This window comes from Manduca sexta, chromosome 27 (assembly GCF_014839805.1).
Source record: "Manduca sexta isolate Smith_Timp_Sample1 chromosome 27, JHU_Msex_v1.0, whole genome shotgun sequence".
Lineage (NCBI taxonomy): Eukaryota > Metazoa > Arthropoda > Insecta > Lepidoptera > Sphingidae > Manduca > Manduca sexta.
The window spans coordinates 4,300,289-4,317,009 of record NC_051141.1 but is presented as its reverse complement, the minus strand read 5'-3'; the positions used below and the strand labels follow the sequence as shown (position 1 = coordinate 4,317,009).

Sequence of the window (16,721 nt, the reverse complement as noted above, 5' to 3'; positions counted from 1 at the left end):
ATTAAAATATAAACCAAATACTTGTAATATGCTTTAAATTATTGCACAATGAGATTCTGATGAGATCGTATCGCAATTGTACTACGTGTCTCGAAATAATTTTGATTATTAGCTTGACTTAGCGCTAGGATGAAGTTCCTAACCTCTTAAAAGTTTAATATGAAGTATCATAAAAAATATAGGTTTTTTTTATAAAATATTGATGCGGTCATGCCTTACTCCATGTATAAACCGTTCCTCACAAACTGAAGGTCCGAGTGCACTTGTATGAAAGGAACTTATATCCAGAACTTCGTACCTATTTATCTAATTATATTCATCAGTATCATTGTTTACTTACAAACATCCAAATACCTTTACAGCCATTCGCATTTACCCTAGAAGATTGAACTGTATGTCCTAAATATTAAGGCTGCAGCTAGCGATTCCAGAATACACTAGTAATATTGCGATCACAATCTAGTTCAACAATAAGCCATGATCGTCGAAGACTCCTAAAAGCTGAGCGAAGCTAAGCTACTTTATTGAAAACGACTCTCAGATGTGCCATAGCGAATAGTCTAGTGTGCAGACAGCTGGCAAAGCGTGAAATTTTCTTTAAGGGAACCCATATTTACCCATTTATATAACATATAAGTCCTAATATACACATACAAGCAGTTTGCATCGTTCTAATGATAGTTTATTGATTTAAAACTTTATTTCACACCGTAAATATAAGAAATAGGACTAATTTGTATACAGACGGTGGAAATGATTAAAACATCGGTGGTACAAATGGCGCGCTTATCACTCGAGGCGATCTCTACCAGACCATTGGATGGAGATGATAAAAATAGTGGAAAGGGCAGTTTAGGGCATACGCAAAGAAAATAATAAAATGAAAAATTTTATACGATAATAAATAGAATATACTACACAAATATTTACATACGCTAACACAAATGTAATTTTATAAAAGGTAAGCCGAAAGAAATCGGATTATAAGGTCCCTTCGCCACTGTAGCAGACTTTATATATCTATAGTGTCGCGAATATGCACTACACTTTCTCATAATAATACCAGCAATATATCAACAATCAGTGCTAATCTGCTTATGTATATGCGGTTCCAACAGGCCGGCATAATTCTGTCGACTGCCTAGGGGTAATCATCTTTCGTCATTCGACATTCTATTGGAGCCCAGTCCTCTTATCATTACGTGCGGTGAAGCCACTTGTCCGTGAGCGTATAGCGTTAAAGAAACATAATCTCCTACTAAGACGTTTTAGATTTCGTCTCATTTCGTTCCGTTACTAGACTTACCATACTTTTTCATTTTTACTTTTTTTATTTTTCAAATAGACCAAGTCTTGGATTGATGAATACATTTTTCAAGGCAACAGCTTCGACGCAGTCGGTTGCGAGCAAAGTATAAATTATTCGATGTAATAATGAGTTTGAAAAAAGATAATGATTGAAGTCTTACCTCGACCAGTAAGTACCTTTAACAATCAACGCTATGATAGATGAATATAACACCTACCAACAATTACGCCTTTACAAGAGGCGTCATCGACACTATTTAATACATTGAAATAGATTAAAATCTATTGGATTTTCTTACTCGTTTCAAAAATAGATCATTCTTGAGTAGCTTCGTCAAGTGTGGGTTAACAGTTTGATTTTATTCCTATGATACGAAGAGTTGCCCTCGGTGACGCAAAATGTTAATTTTTTTTATACGTCGTTTTTTATACCTCGCTGCAAATCATGGTAATTGGCAGTGGCGAAGGACTTCCCATTATGTAGAATCTTTAGAACAATTTGCAGACAGCATGCTTGCATATTAGACCCTGTGTGTTGAGTCGACTTCCCTTTGGAAAATTTCACCTTTCGCTACTGGTAATTGGTCTGGGGTCCAGCAGAATGTCGATTGACGAGAGATGATTACCTCAGCAGTCGATATAATTTTGGCGGTCTGTTGGAACCCGATATACACAAGCTGATTCGGGAACGCGACACACTTACTTACACACTTACGTGGGCCGCTATGGCCTGTGTTAGCACATTGTGTACGGTCGTCGCTATACAAACGGATATAAAATATATGATATTTCGTAGATTTTATATTCTGTGATTCTTTGAGGCGACTTTTACACCGAAAAATCTCTTTTACGCGGGTGAAGCCGCGAGAAAAACAATACGCAAATAAGCCTGTCTGCTCTATTGTTTTGATAGAAGATAAAAAAATAAAGCATATTGTAATGCAAAATATACTCATGACATGACGTGAAAGATCAGTAAATATAACAAAGGATAAATTTGGCATCCGTTTATATTTACGTTTGTATGTTCTTAATTTCAAACAAGGGTGAGATTTATATAAAATTATGCTAACTTTGTATATTTCTGTCATTTATTGTGTAGTTTAAATAAATTATAATTAATAATTACGGAATACATGTTACATGTATGAGTACTGGAACCAGAAACTGTTTAGGGCAGGGACATTTTTACATCATGTTTTAGTCGATACAATCACTTCAGAAAATAACTAATCGCTCACAATCACCAAATTAACTAGAAAGGCTGCATAAAAATTTAAGAAATTTGTCGAGTAATACCGAAAATAATATTCTACGATCATGAAGGCGTAGTCATTTTAGTAAACTCCTTTGTTAATAACTTTCCGTGTAACCTAAGACGTTTCTTTGATCAGTGGAAAAACTGTTCCGCTTCATTAAGCTTTATAGTTTACGCAGACACCTTGAAGTCTATGTTCGAAACTTGCAAATATATCGGTATACAGAGCATTATGGAATTAATCTACCTTTACTCTTATGCAGTCAAATTGCTTTTTTATCACAATAGGCAAACGACTTAAAGTTGTTTGCGTCTTAGCGTTCTAAACTGATCGTATAACATATGCCTTATTGTCTTATATATTAAAAACACCAAGAACTTTGATGTACTGTGATACATGACATTGCACTGTACTCGTTAACTTATAGCTAAATGTAATTCTGATTGACGCCTAAACTTCGTCCACTTGTAATGGAGATGACTAGAGAATACGCAATAAAATTGCAGTAGTTGCTCTTCACGCAGTTCATAATATTTTTTTGCTAATCAAAAACGATTAAACAAGTACGTTTTACTCTTCGCTTAGGTATAAATTTGAAAACTGGTAACATCTACCCCGATGGTGTAGTACACAAGAAAGTTTATCAAGTAAAACTATGAAATTGTGCTGCTTAAATAAGTACGAACAAATTTTGTAGAATTCTAGATTAATGAGTAAGTACTTTTAAGTACTTTTTATTATAGAAACCTGAGTACTTTTTATTATCGAAAACAACTCACGGTAATAGGAAATGATTTGCATTTAACCGAAATCTTTAGTTATATTTAAGTTCAGTTTTAACGCTGTCCAAGTGTTCACATCAAAGGGTCTATCGGGAAATTCGAAATGAAAGGATACAAAGCAAGCCATCTAAGTCAATTTAGGGGGCTAAAATTGAATTCAACTTTATTTCGTTCCCGATTAAGGTTCATTCCGGAACGTCACAGTATGAAAATAGCTTTTCTGGACGGACGGTCGCACATCTGTTATTGAACAAACTCAATAGTAAAGTGTATTTATATTTGGAAAGTTTGTGTCAACAATTTAAATTGTTGTCATATTTTGTCGTACTTATTATATAAGGGTTTGTTCATAATATTCTTTATTTTCATAAAGATAATTTAATATTTAGGTTTTTGACAGAATAATATACTTCGTCACCTAGTACTTATCGACAAAATGTCTGCTTTGGAACACACTGACTTTTAAACAACGGTCATATTTATTAGCTGTCAGTGCCTGGATGATGCTTGAATTGTAGTAACACACCACGTATTTGTAAAATGAGCTAACGCAAACGAGAGATGCGCTGTCGTTTTGTCGCCCATAGTGACATCGAATGTCGTGCATGTGAACAGAACTTAAATTTATGGTCCAATACAATACGGCTTTAGGCTTGTCAGGGAAGCCCATATATATAAAATTACATATATATAGTGTACATTATTGTATTCACAGCTTAGTTATGGAAATGTACACAAATATTTACCTTCTCATGGGCTAATTTAAAATGTACGTAGTTATATAAGTGATCTAGAGTGTTATTCAGAAATAATAATAATTATTCTTATAAATTGTTTTGACGTATCATTGGTGTAACTTTGTTCGCCTACGTGATAAATAAAGTATTTTTTTATTTTTTTTTTATGTATTACGTATAATCTCTTAGTGTAATTCCGTGGTATATTATGCAAAACTATACAATATAGTATAGATACTATATATAGAAACAGTTATGTTAGATTGAAAGTAAGAATTAATAGATCTTTATTGAATATATCAATGGAGTATTCCTCCCATTAACTCCAAATCTCCCTGCCGTAGGTATTTTGACATATTAAATGTACGATCCTTAAGTCCTAACAATTATAACGAAATTAACTAAATCCTGTCTAACTTTAGAGTATTATAGTAGAGATTTTCATATTATTCCGGTACAGTGCCACGAGAAATATTTTATCATTGATGACTCACTCAGATATACACTAATTCTATACAGTTCTGTCTAAACCCTCCAATATAAAGCAAACCTGTATTTATGCCCCAAATTTGTTGAAATATTGTCTACAGCAGGATATTTGACTATGTTTGATATTGCGCATTTTATAATATGTAACAGCAATTAGTACAAAAAATAAATCCATCTGTGAAAACAGCATTCAAATTCGATAAGAAATGAGGCAGTAATTCAAATTTTAAATATTGCTACGGGCAGGAGTAGACGTGGAGTGGGGACATCGTTACATCTCTTTCTTTCGCACACATCGAAATGCCCGCTGACGTCACATGCAAGTATTTCTTCTCCTTTCTGTTTTTGGCACTCGCTCTTACTACCAAATTTCAACGGCTTAAAACTTGTAGATTTTACATCAGATTTTAATAATTATTTTTTTAGAACGTATACTACGTACATATTTTATAAAAGTTATAAAACAAATAAGTCATATAGCCTATTAGATAAGTACTAATAAGTACTACGTCCATCCATGCCCTATAAATTGAAATTGTAGCACTAGTTTAGCTCTAATCTACAAACCACAAATCCACAAGGCTTGCGGGTGGCTAAAGCCGAAACCGCTGTAATGTGAAAGCGGCTTGCGGCTTGCAACGGCTTGCACTCAACTATTACGCTTTAATATCAACATAACTATGAAGTTATGTTGTTTTTTATACGGTCGAATAATATTTGCAAGCAGTTTAAATCATCGGAGTTTATTGTTCGATATACGAGTATATATATATATATATATATATATATATATATATATATATATATATATATATATATATATATATACATATATATATGAACTAAAAAAAGACATAAACATTTGAGTAAATTCGAAATTTCACATGGATAATAATCCTTGTAATTCGGTACAAAAAGAGAAAATTATGACAAACACATCAATAGGGGACCGGCCTATGCTTGATTTTGTACATTATTCTATATGTAATGGTTAATAATACGAAAAAGAAGCACTCCTGTGAAAACTGCATAAAAATTGGTTAAAAAATGAGCGAGTAATTCATATTTTAAATATTGTAATGTGCAGAAGTGGGCGCGATGTGGGGATATCGCATCATCTCTTTCTTTCACACGCGTTGTAATTCCCGATGACACATGTGGGTATTTCGTCTCTTTTCTGTTTCTTGTAAATTACCCTTTCCACCGAAATTCAAAGACTTATAACTAGTTGATTTTTTACCGGATTTTAATAATTCTTTCTGTGTTATAATTTATATTATGTAAATATTTGATAATAGTAAAGAACAAAAATGAGTCCGGTACCCTATTATTATTCGGGAAGTGTTCAATTTCTGAAAATATTTTTGCAGATTTGTCTTCTTGAATATAAAGTTTGTAATGTAAGGGAATGGGATTCGCATTATCTACAAAATGTATGAAGAAAACTTTTTTCAATTTCCGCCCTTAAAGTAATTAAACCTATTATGATCCGTTTAGTCTTTCGATCATTAAAAGCAACAGTGTCCATTGGCTTCAAAAAAAGTCGTAGCCTAAATTACGTATTTTTTTGTCGACTGTAATTTTTTTTTACTAAATCTGTGAATGTAGATCTTAATTAAAATAAAAAGTGAGGATCCTAAGAAAGTTTTATTATAGCTGCAGCGGTTAAGTTGCCTTTGCTCCCTCATTTCAAAAATTCACAGTACGTACAACTAAACTTTTTCGATAGTACCTATTCGCTACTTATAATTCATAGTCATATTCGTGCACGAATTACATGAATTTAATCGGCGAATTACTCGACAATAGTGGTAATGAGGCGTAACGATAGCATAACAGAACAATTATAAACTAACTATTGAGCTCGGCTAAACTTAAACCAGAACTCGCGCGTCTGACAATTAATTCTGCATTCTGCGGCCCTAGAACGTGACATAACAAACACGACACGAAGTTCCGTGTCGTTTAATTGAAATGTTTGTGATTGGTTGCGAGAGCAACGCGTGAGCTACGTGCTAGTCTGTGGACCAATCACTATAGAATAACACAGGCTCTCGTGTAGTATTTTTAGCCACATTCTAAAGGTTGCGCACCGAAATGTACGATTTTCAGAGCCGTCAAGAAGTTTAAATTTTATTGTATTAAATACAATACAATTTATTTATGCGTACGCGATACACCGTTCTGAGGTGTTTGGTTCAAATTCCTGTTCGGACAAAGAAATATTAGGTTTTCTGCTCAATACTAGTATGGAGACTAAATTTGTGCTTGCTTTGATGACAAGCTTGCCCCCTATAACATCTAGGGACAGAACACAGTCGACCAAAAATGGGTGTCTGCATATAACCGTGATGTGTGTCTCCCTCTATTACCTATATACTGTCCCACTGCTAGGCACGGGCTTCCTCTACTGCTGAGAGGGATTAGGCCTAAGTCCAACACGCTGGCTTAGTGCACATTGGTAGACTTCACACACCTTCGAAATTCCTATAAAAAACTTCTCAGATGTGCAGGTTTCCTCACAATGTTTTCCTTCACCGTTAAAGCGAACGATAATTCACAAAGAATACACACATGATTTTAGACAAGTCAAAGGTGTGTGTGTCTTTGTGATTTGAACCTGCGGACATTCGTCTTGGCAGTCCGTTCCACACCCAACTAGGCTATCGCCACTTTTTTTCACGTGTCTCCCTGTGTATGTATATACATTATTTTATTAGATACCTCATTTTTCGGTGCGCTGAGCGGTAATGTAAAGTTAATATTTAACGGGTAAATAATAAAGCAAACGGGGATTTATAAAGGACTAGTCGAAGTCTCCAACTTGGTTCGCGAATAATGAAAAAACAATTTTAAGGTGCGCAATAAATCACTAAAGTTTCAATGTAATCGGATTGATAGTTTAGGACATACGCAATACGGAACAAACAGAAAACGAATTATAGATTTTTATAGATGTCTCGTTTGTAGTATACATAATCATTGAAAATTTACTTTTACACCACTATTATTACGGATATTTTATTTTACACTTTTAATTTTGAAACGGAACAAAAAGAGTAGCGTTCTCTTAAATATCATTTAAATACATTTATGTGAAAGATTAAGAAGTTTGAAAATGACAAAATGTGTAAACATCACACACAGGCCATGTCTTGGATCCATATTAAACTTTTACTTATGAAAAAATACAATGAGACATATATTTCGGAAATTAATATTCACACTCGCAAATCGCGTCCAAAACTAGTCATAATTATACTTAAATATTTTAAAGGGATCTGCCCATCATTATCCTTGGACTGTTATTACAGAACAGCTGAAACAGACTAAAACCAACCCTTCAGAAATCCTTTGTGTGATTTTGAAGTTGTAATCGACTATAAAAGAAATAATTAACCTTTTATAATTCGGACATTGCTCTTACTTTGACACGCACAAAGGTAGTTTAACCATTTTACGTTTCCTTGATTATATTGACTTATAAATGGCTAGGCGGAAGGCACATACGCACTGCGGAATTCAATAACCACATGGATACCTGTCTTTATAATTTCTTGGACGTTAACAGTAAATGGCACTTTTGCCGAAGTGGTTGTCCGCCTGGGTAGGTACCACCGCAATGTCTATTTCTGTCCGCTAAGCAGTAGTGTGTGGTAACTGTAATGTCCAGTTTGAAGAACATTGTAGCCAGTGTAACTGCTGGACATAGTAAAACTCAACATCTCATGTCTCAGGATGGTGAGCGGAGTGCAGAGCGCATACCAAACAATATTTTGTATTTCAAGGTGTTGGATGGTGTCTCTACTATTTATGGGTGGACGTATCGCTTACCATTAGGCGAACGGCAAGCTCGTCTCGTCATTCAAAACAATAAAAAACAAAAAAAAATATGGTCTACGAAGATTGATACATAAAGTCCTTCATTGGATTATCATTATCGTGAACAGAAAATCATTTTTTTATTGTGAGAAAAACGTACTATTGAATTGTCTACAGTACCGCTGTACCATTGACATACTTGACTAAAGTTATTTAGTTTACTATATAAATCACAGACTATTTTAAGATAAAATATATTCAATTATTTTGTAATACCTTCCTTGGATAAATATTTTGCTTAGATATTTTGGTGTAAAATCGAAATATGACCAATTAATGGCTTCGGAAGAATGTTGAGTATTTAAATATGTCAGAAGATACAACGAAAGCTTTAATTACATTATTCGGAAGAGACAACCGAACTATACGGCTGTTAGTTTCCCTTTCCATTGCTCAATATGATATCCCAGAGCTTGTATATATTTATATGCAACCTGCAGGAATTCACAGGAATGGCTCATAGATGTATTGAAACCAATTGTTAAGATAAATTCTTTGTCTGTACAACATGGCCTTAGTATTAATTGTTATGGCGTTATAATATATGTACAAATAAATTTTGAGGCTAATATAATAACCTTTCCTGTGTAAACACTATCCCGCTGTTAGTATCGAACCTTTATTACTTTGATCATTAATAGGCTTTAGTCTGCCACACCGGCCCAGTGCAGTCTTAACAGATCTAAGTTTAATAGAACGACTTACTAAAATATTCGAAACTGAGAAGCAATCTAGATCAGTATCTCCAGATTGACTGAGCAAAAGGTCCAATCAGAATAGAGTTTGGCCGCTGCATGCGCGTATTATTTATTCTGTTAGGTTTATTTTGGGAATGAATCCGGCGGTATATCGAGAATGTTGATTCATTTCGTTTGCTTGACCGTTTGTCTTTTATAGCTTGGTTTGAGAGTTATTTGTAGATCTGGTGTATGTTATTTTTACGTTAAAAATGTACTTATTTACATACATAAACGTTAGAACGTATTTTTTTTTTGTTATTATTGCTTTGAATGACAACACGAGTTTGCCGTCCGTTTGATGGTAAACGATATGACCGCCCATATAAAGACGAAACACCTTGAATTACAAAGTAAATTGGCAGTGGAATCACAGCGCTCGCACTCCTACGATATTCAATGTTAAATCTTATTATGTGCAGTAGCTAGACTACAATGTTTTGTAAACCGGAACACAACAGTGACTACACATAGCTGCTTGGTGGCGGAAAAATTCATTGCGTTGATACCGACCCAGGCGGACTCTCACATTTAAAAAACCTACCAACAGTAAACTTATACGAAATCGTGAGAGCATGAATTTAACAAACGTTAAAAGGATCTGTTTAAATTCAACCTACAAACGTATGCTTGAATCAAGCTTCCTATACGGGTACAAAAATTATTTTTAAAATTAATTTCAGTCGCCTAAATACAAAAAGTAAAGAAAAGTCTTGAATAAAGAAAAACATATAATCGACATAACTAATATCTAAATAATTACTAACAAAAATTCGTATGATCAAACAGCAACATCGATTTACCCGATTCCCATAATAATATAAACATACATAAAACTCAATCATTTTTTTTAAATAGTCTTTCACAAATACTTTTCATAATAAATCTATCACCGCTTCGGAACGTGTTATCACTGTGAAGAAGAAGCGGTATAAGAATTTCCCTCAAGAACACGCAAACATATTCCGATCACGCCGATAGAATGCAATAAATAACAAGTGACGACATACCATTAAACTAATATTAAATACAAAATAACCTAGTGTTGACACTTTTGCATTAAACTGTATTCTTGAAACTTACACATAGTTCAGAAGTTGTGTAACATAATTATAATAGCTGCCCGATGTCATACAAGGACCACTGCCGACCACGGACCTCCTGTACTATCAGGACAGGATTTAGGCCTTAGTCCAACATTGATGTAATGTGGTTTGGCAGACTTCACATACCTTCCAAATTCTTGTAAATTGTAGGTAAGTTTCTGTTATGTACTGTATCTTTTCTTTAAAATAAAATACAATGCTTTGTTTATCACGTAGGCGAACATAGTTGCGCTTATGATAAGTCAAGGCACATGAGAATATTTAATTATTACTCCAATTAAATAACTTATAACTACAGATATTTTGTATTCGACATAAATAAATGTAAGAGTAAACAAAGAAGCACGGGCTGGCAGGAAAGAAAAAATATAAAGATGTATATTTATTTTTTTCACCGCTAAGTGAGAAAAAGTAATTTATCTATTTATTTATCTCGGTATACTGTTGAGTTAATAAAGCTTTTAGGTGAATCGGTGTACTTGTTTATTTTACCATATAAGAGATTTCTTGCCGTTTTACTTATTTGGAACGTTTTTCGGTAGAAAACTACTAATGTATAGGTATTTTCTGTGACAAAAATGTATAACATATTATGTTAGTATTGGCCATACAGCTGAGTGCTAAAATGTTGATTTTAATACTTCCACCAAACATCTCTGTAAACTTTAGCATACATAATAATATTATATTATTACACTGAAATTAATAATTATAATATTAGTATAGTCATTCGTCGACAGTCCATTTATTTATAAAGAAAAAAGGCTATTCCACATACTCATTTAAATTTTTAAAGCATATTTTAAAATGAACCTTAATAAAGTAACGGAAGTGTGAAATTATAATTTGCGTGGAATCTAGAATCTAAACTAACCGACTAAATACAAAATTTCTCTTTATTTCAGCCACAAAGTAAATGTATCTGCATTAGTTTGTTTTAGTTTGAAGAACATTTATGGCTCGTTTCACAACTTCTGGGTAAATGCTACTGCCTACTCGGCACATAAATGTAAAAGCTGACTAAATACAAAAGTCAGAGGCTTATCTATGCTCCCAAATAAATGGCAATAAAATGACTACTATCTACATTAGCCGTTTAATACTAAACAGTTAAATAAAATTTAAATAAACTTTTTGAAATAGCCCACAAGGCTAGTAATTAACTGGCGAATGAGTTAAAAAATCAGGTTTCAATATAAATTGAGATATTAATCTCACTAAGATCGTAAATTTACAAACATTAAACCGCCTTCAAAAACCACTCAAAACCAGAAAATAATTTAACTAGTTATATACTGGTTACTAATTTTGGAATCGATGCCTAATAACAATCGAACATTATTTTCGTACATTTGTTCATGTATTTATCTAGCTTAACTAGCAATTTTAATGACTAATGAATTGAGAACCTCCTCCTTTTTTTGAAGTCGGTAAAAAGTAGAATAAGTCACTCTCCAGCGGATTATCCTATTAACGCCAGGTGGCGAGCGGCTCCTACTACAAAGGTATTTAAATAAAACGACTTTCTAGTAGAATAAGGCTGGCTTACACAAAGACTTACTTAAAAGGTTAATCGTAAACACATTTAAACCTCGTGCTCTTACTGTCGTTCATAAGTAGTTGACAAAGACAGCACTATGATTAAAATATATATCGATAATTATAGTTATTGAGTGGTTATGCAAGCCTTAACAATTAAACTATTAAGATGTTAATAAAACGATTTTAAGACGTCACGCACACGACGTCAACTTGTAACCGACATCAGTTGTACAATAATGTAGTGTTCAAGCAAGAACTCAGCAATGCCGGGCGGTTTCTGAGTAAATAATAAATATTAAAAAAAAATACAACGCTATCTGCATTGCCGTAAATATTATTATTTTTTTGGTTTCAGTGCTAACCAAACTAAGTTATTGGACTAATAAAAATAATATTCTCAAAAGTAAAATAACAGTCAAAAATAAAATTAATTTTCGAAAGCAGGGACTGACTCCAAAAAGGAACTTAATGGTATAAACATAATAATACAAATAACAATACGGATAACATTGCTCCTATTTTAATTACATTATTAAAAATAAATTCTGTTTTACTTTTAAGCGACGAGATGAGCATGCACCACCTGAAGTACAAAACGTTGCACTGCCCTACGCTCCTCGCCTTGACACATTAAAGTTTATACCTACTATTGACCAGTTACAACGGCTACAATAACAAAAAAATATTACTAATCCGCAAAATATCAATGCGGTCTAGAAACCGGTCTAATGATAATTAGATTTCACATAATTCGAAAGTGACGCCGAGCGGAATGGGGTTATACTCGTATGAATCTTTCGCCACTGTATACCAGACCATGCACAATGCTTGGAGGTAGAAATATTGAGGTGGTACTCATCTGGAACCTCTTACACATTACCCACCGCACCCTGCGGCCAAGATGTTGAACCAAAGCAATCTCCGGCTTACTCGCTTAATTATAACGCCAGTGTGTTAATTCGACTATCTTGTACGTGGAGATGTTGGTTAGAGGTAATTCGAATGAAATATGGTTATGTAGCATGGGTGATATCATCATAGATAGTGTATTTACTTCCATAGATTGACCTGAAATACATAACTCCAGACCGAATAACAACTACAACATCAGGCGTCAAAACAAAAAATAGTTATGTTATTTTCCAAACTTAATTTTCCTCGTAGTCTTTCAACTAATAATCTAAAATTGTCAGACAACTAAATAACAATCTAAAGCTTGTGAGGGTCCTCCACGGCAGTCAAAAGGTCGTACACAATCACCTTATCTATTTGACATGGTCCGCGGACAAAGGACGTTTCGCGTAAGCCAACAATGCCGTAAATATCTTTATATCAATGACTATAACTTGTCCGCAGATACGCCTGTCTTAAATTCTGTTAAATCAAATTACGAATGTTGTCAAAATAAATTTTAACTACTCACTTAATACCAGTGGCACGTCCATACAAACCGATTCCTACCGGCTTCCCTTTTAGGTTTATTTACGCTTGTCTTAGTACTTTTTTTCTTTGTTAAATTGGCTGCGAAATACTAACTGAATTATTTATTTTTTTTGCCTCGGGTTACCTTTTGAAAAATTGGACCCTTCGCCACTTCTTAACACGTCAATATAAATAAAGACAACAAAGGAAATGCATGAAATTTTAAGGATTCTCAGTAGATTCTAGATTGTTCTACGCGTCAAATATCAAGTTACATAAAAGACGTCGCTAGTCGCCCTTGTTCACAGTACTTGGCCTTTATTACACTACCTTATCCCGTTTCTAAATGAACTGCAGTCTTGCATTACAGTGTCGTGCGTATCCTTTAGAACGAGGCGCCTTATTGCTACTTCAATTTGCCTTCAAATTGGCAATATGAACCTGACTATCAAAGAATTTTAACATTTATTAAATACCTTTGTAGTTCTCCTTCCTTTAAATGTGCTACAGTAAAATATTTGCTCAGAAACTCATAATAGGTATTTAGATATTATCTCCTTATTCTATCTAAACACTGAGGTATAAAATATGGTTCAAAATAAAATGATGCCAGTCGTTTTTTTTCAATCAACCGCGAAAATCGACCAATAAAATTTATTTTTAAATGTTACCAAGGATATATGATTGGTTTATTCTCAGAATCTAAGAAAATATGAATATTGCGATCGTTTATTAAAAATAGCCGTAAGTGGATCGAGCTATAATATTATTATGATAAACTAGTTGACCCGACATTCTGTCAATCGCAGACAGTTATTTCAAACAATTGACAGTTATATAAAATTAATATTTTCGTTAAGTTTTCTAAAATTTACTAATTTTCCGCGCAATTTTTTTTTTTCATAGCAACCTTCTCCTGACAACAACAAATACAACAAAAAAAATGTGAAATCGGTCCAGCCGTTCACGCGTGATGACGTGACCAAGGGAAATAGGAGACTAACTAAAGATACTATAGCTTCTATTTCTTTTTGTCTATAGCGATGCCTTACTACAACGGACCTGACTTCGCTGGGCGTGGGGTCATGCGTCGGCACTGGCATGTACCTGGTGGCGGGCATGGTTGCCCGTAAGTTCGCTGGCCCTGGAGTTATCTTCAGCTTCATCATCGCTGCCGTGGCTAGCATCTTCTCAGGTAAGACTAAGTAAATAATTGTTAATATTCGATATGTGTATACCCAACATAATAATTTAGTTCGAATCAATTAAATTAAATTCTTCAAATAAAATAAAAATGGTCTAGTCCTTACCAGCCTAGTGACAGCTTAAATGGAACTGGGCAGTCCACGTCACTCCAATGCATAGCGGCTGTTAATTTGTGGGCCAAGTCGTAAGTAAATCGTAGACGTCGTTGTTGAACAAAGAAGAGATGGCGCGACGAATTGGATTAATTTAGAAGTAATTGATTCACTTTAGGGCTAGACCGCGGTTCATGGAAGGAACATTGGTACTTACAAGCTAATGTAATCTCTAATACACAACATATCAGACATGATGTTAGAGATACAACTTGAAGTTGTACAATCGGTTTTCAGGCGCTGATTTGGCCATAAATATACTTTTGAAAATCATTGTTTAATTAAAGTCTTAATAAGTTTACGATACGAATGCCATAGTTTCAAGAGTTTATTTCTTAACATTAGGAGGCGACCTAACAAATCGGAACACATTTTTTTCTAAGCACTTCATGTACTTTTAATACAGTATCAAAATTGGTGTATAACTCTAAATTTTTTTCAATTAAGTAACTTTAATATTTTAGCAGATCAGAACGGACGGAAATAATTAATTCAGTTGTACAAGAAGTAATAAAAACTCCTACCAAATTTTCTTTTACAATATTAATTTTTATCAAAAGCCTAACTTTTCAATTATAACTCAAATAATAAATTTTGTGCCTAAATCAAAATACAAAATTCCAATTCCACGTATAAAACAGTCCAATGGCTTAGTCTTTAATTGATTCAAGTTAGAATTTATTTAATATATTTAACTTTTATTTCTTGTAAAAAATGTAGACCTTATTAATTTGTGATGTAAAAATTGATTCGCTAATAGGGGACCGGCCTATGCTTAATTTTATACATTTTTCTATATGTAATAGTTAATAATACGAAAAGGAAGCACTCCTGCGAAAACTGCATAAAAATTGGTTAAAAAATGAGCGAGTAATTCATATTTAAAATATTGTAATGTGCAGAAGTGGGCGCGATGTGGGAATATCGCTTCATCTCTTTCTTTCGCACACGTCGTATTTCCCGATGACGTCACATGTGGGTATTTCGTCTCTTTTCTGTTTCTTGTTAATTACCCTTTCAACCGAAATTCAAAGACTTATAACTTGTTGATTTTTTACCGGATTTTAATAATTCCTTCTGTGTTATAATTTATATTAGGTATGTAAATATTTGATAATAGTAAAGAGCAAAAATGAGTTCAGTACCCTATTACAATTTATTTTTACAAATACCTACTACTTACGGAGTCTACATTACATTTAATTTATATACATAATTCATAAGTGTTCAATAAAAATAAGAAGCTTATTCTACAAAATAACATATAAATCTTTCACAGAATGACAAAGGTCTTGATTTGTGTCCGATATTATATCCATATTTGTTCCACTCTTAGATTTCTTTATTGATTTCTGTTTTCTTACCCGTATGTAGGAAAATATGGGTTGTTAGGTATATAATATAACCATTTAGCGCCAAAACGAACCCAAAATCCTAACATTAATCAATGTCTCAACGTGATGTGTTCAATGTTAAGTCCTTTTTTATATTAATTTTGGTCCCGTTACTTACAAATACACGCAAAATTTATAGACACGCAAAATATATAATTCGAAACTAAAAAATGCACTCAGAATTGTAGATATTTGAGCATTTTGCAGTTCTATATACGACACCAAGCTAATAACTAGAAACCAAAGTTTACCTAACTTCTAGTTCTTAGTCTTTCCCCAGCTGAACAAAGGTTCTAATTGAAATTGGTTTGTCGAACAAACTTATTTCATTACATAGAGTACGCTAGTCTTTACTTGCAATGATTTATCTGGTCTATGTCACGCATACGAAGACGATTGTTTATAAAAATGCATTTTAGTTCAAGTTTACGCCCAACTCGCCGGTAGTCTTTCATTTAAGATGCGATACCAAGTACCAACATTTATAAGATAGTACTACTAAACTCGTTAAAACAATGGACGACGCCATCGCCACCTATTTAGAAATTCAGATTAAAAAATCCAATATATCCCACGGGAACAAATTACCGCAGCAGAAAGTTCCATGTGCTAAACCAATATATGGTTCAGCTGTGTGCAAAATTAAATTCAAATCCATTTAGTTTCTGCGTTTACTTCTAACAAACATCCAAACATTTCACAAAC

At 33.5% G+C, this 16,721-nt stretch overlaps 1 protein-coding gene across 1 annotated transcript in view; it reads left to right on the top strand.

Moving 5' to 3' along the window:
* LOC115448625 (probable cationic amino acid transporter) overlaps positions 1–16,721 on the top strand; it is a 147,804-nt gene that overhangs the window by 28,664 nt on the left and 102,419 nt on the right. The window contains exon 3 of the mRNA XM_037444001.1: positions 14,306–14,459. Within this exon, the coding sequence (XP_037299898.1) occupies positions 14,306–14,459 (154 nt within the window). The remainder of the gene's footprint in view (positions 1–14,305; positions 14,460–16,721) is intronic.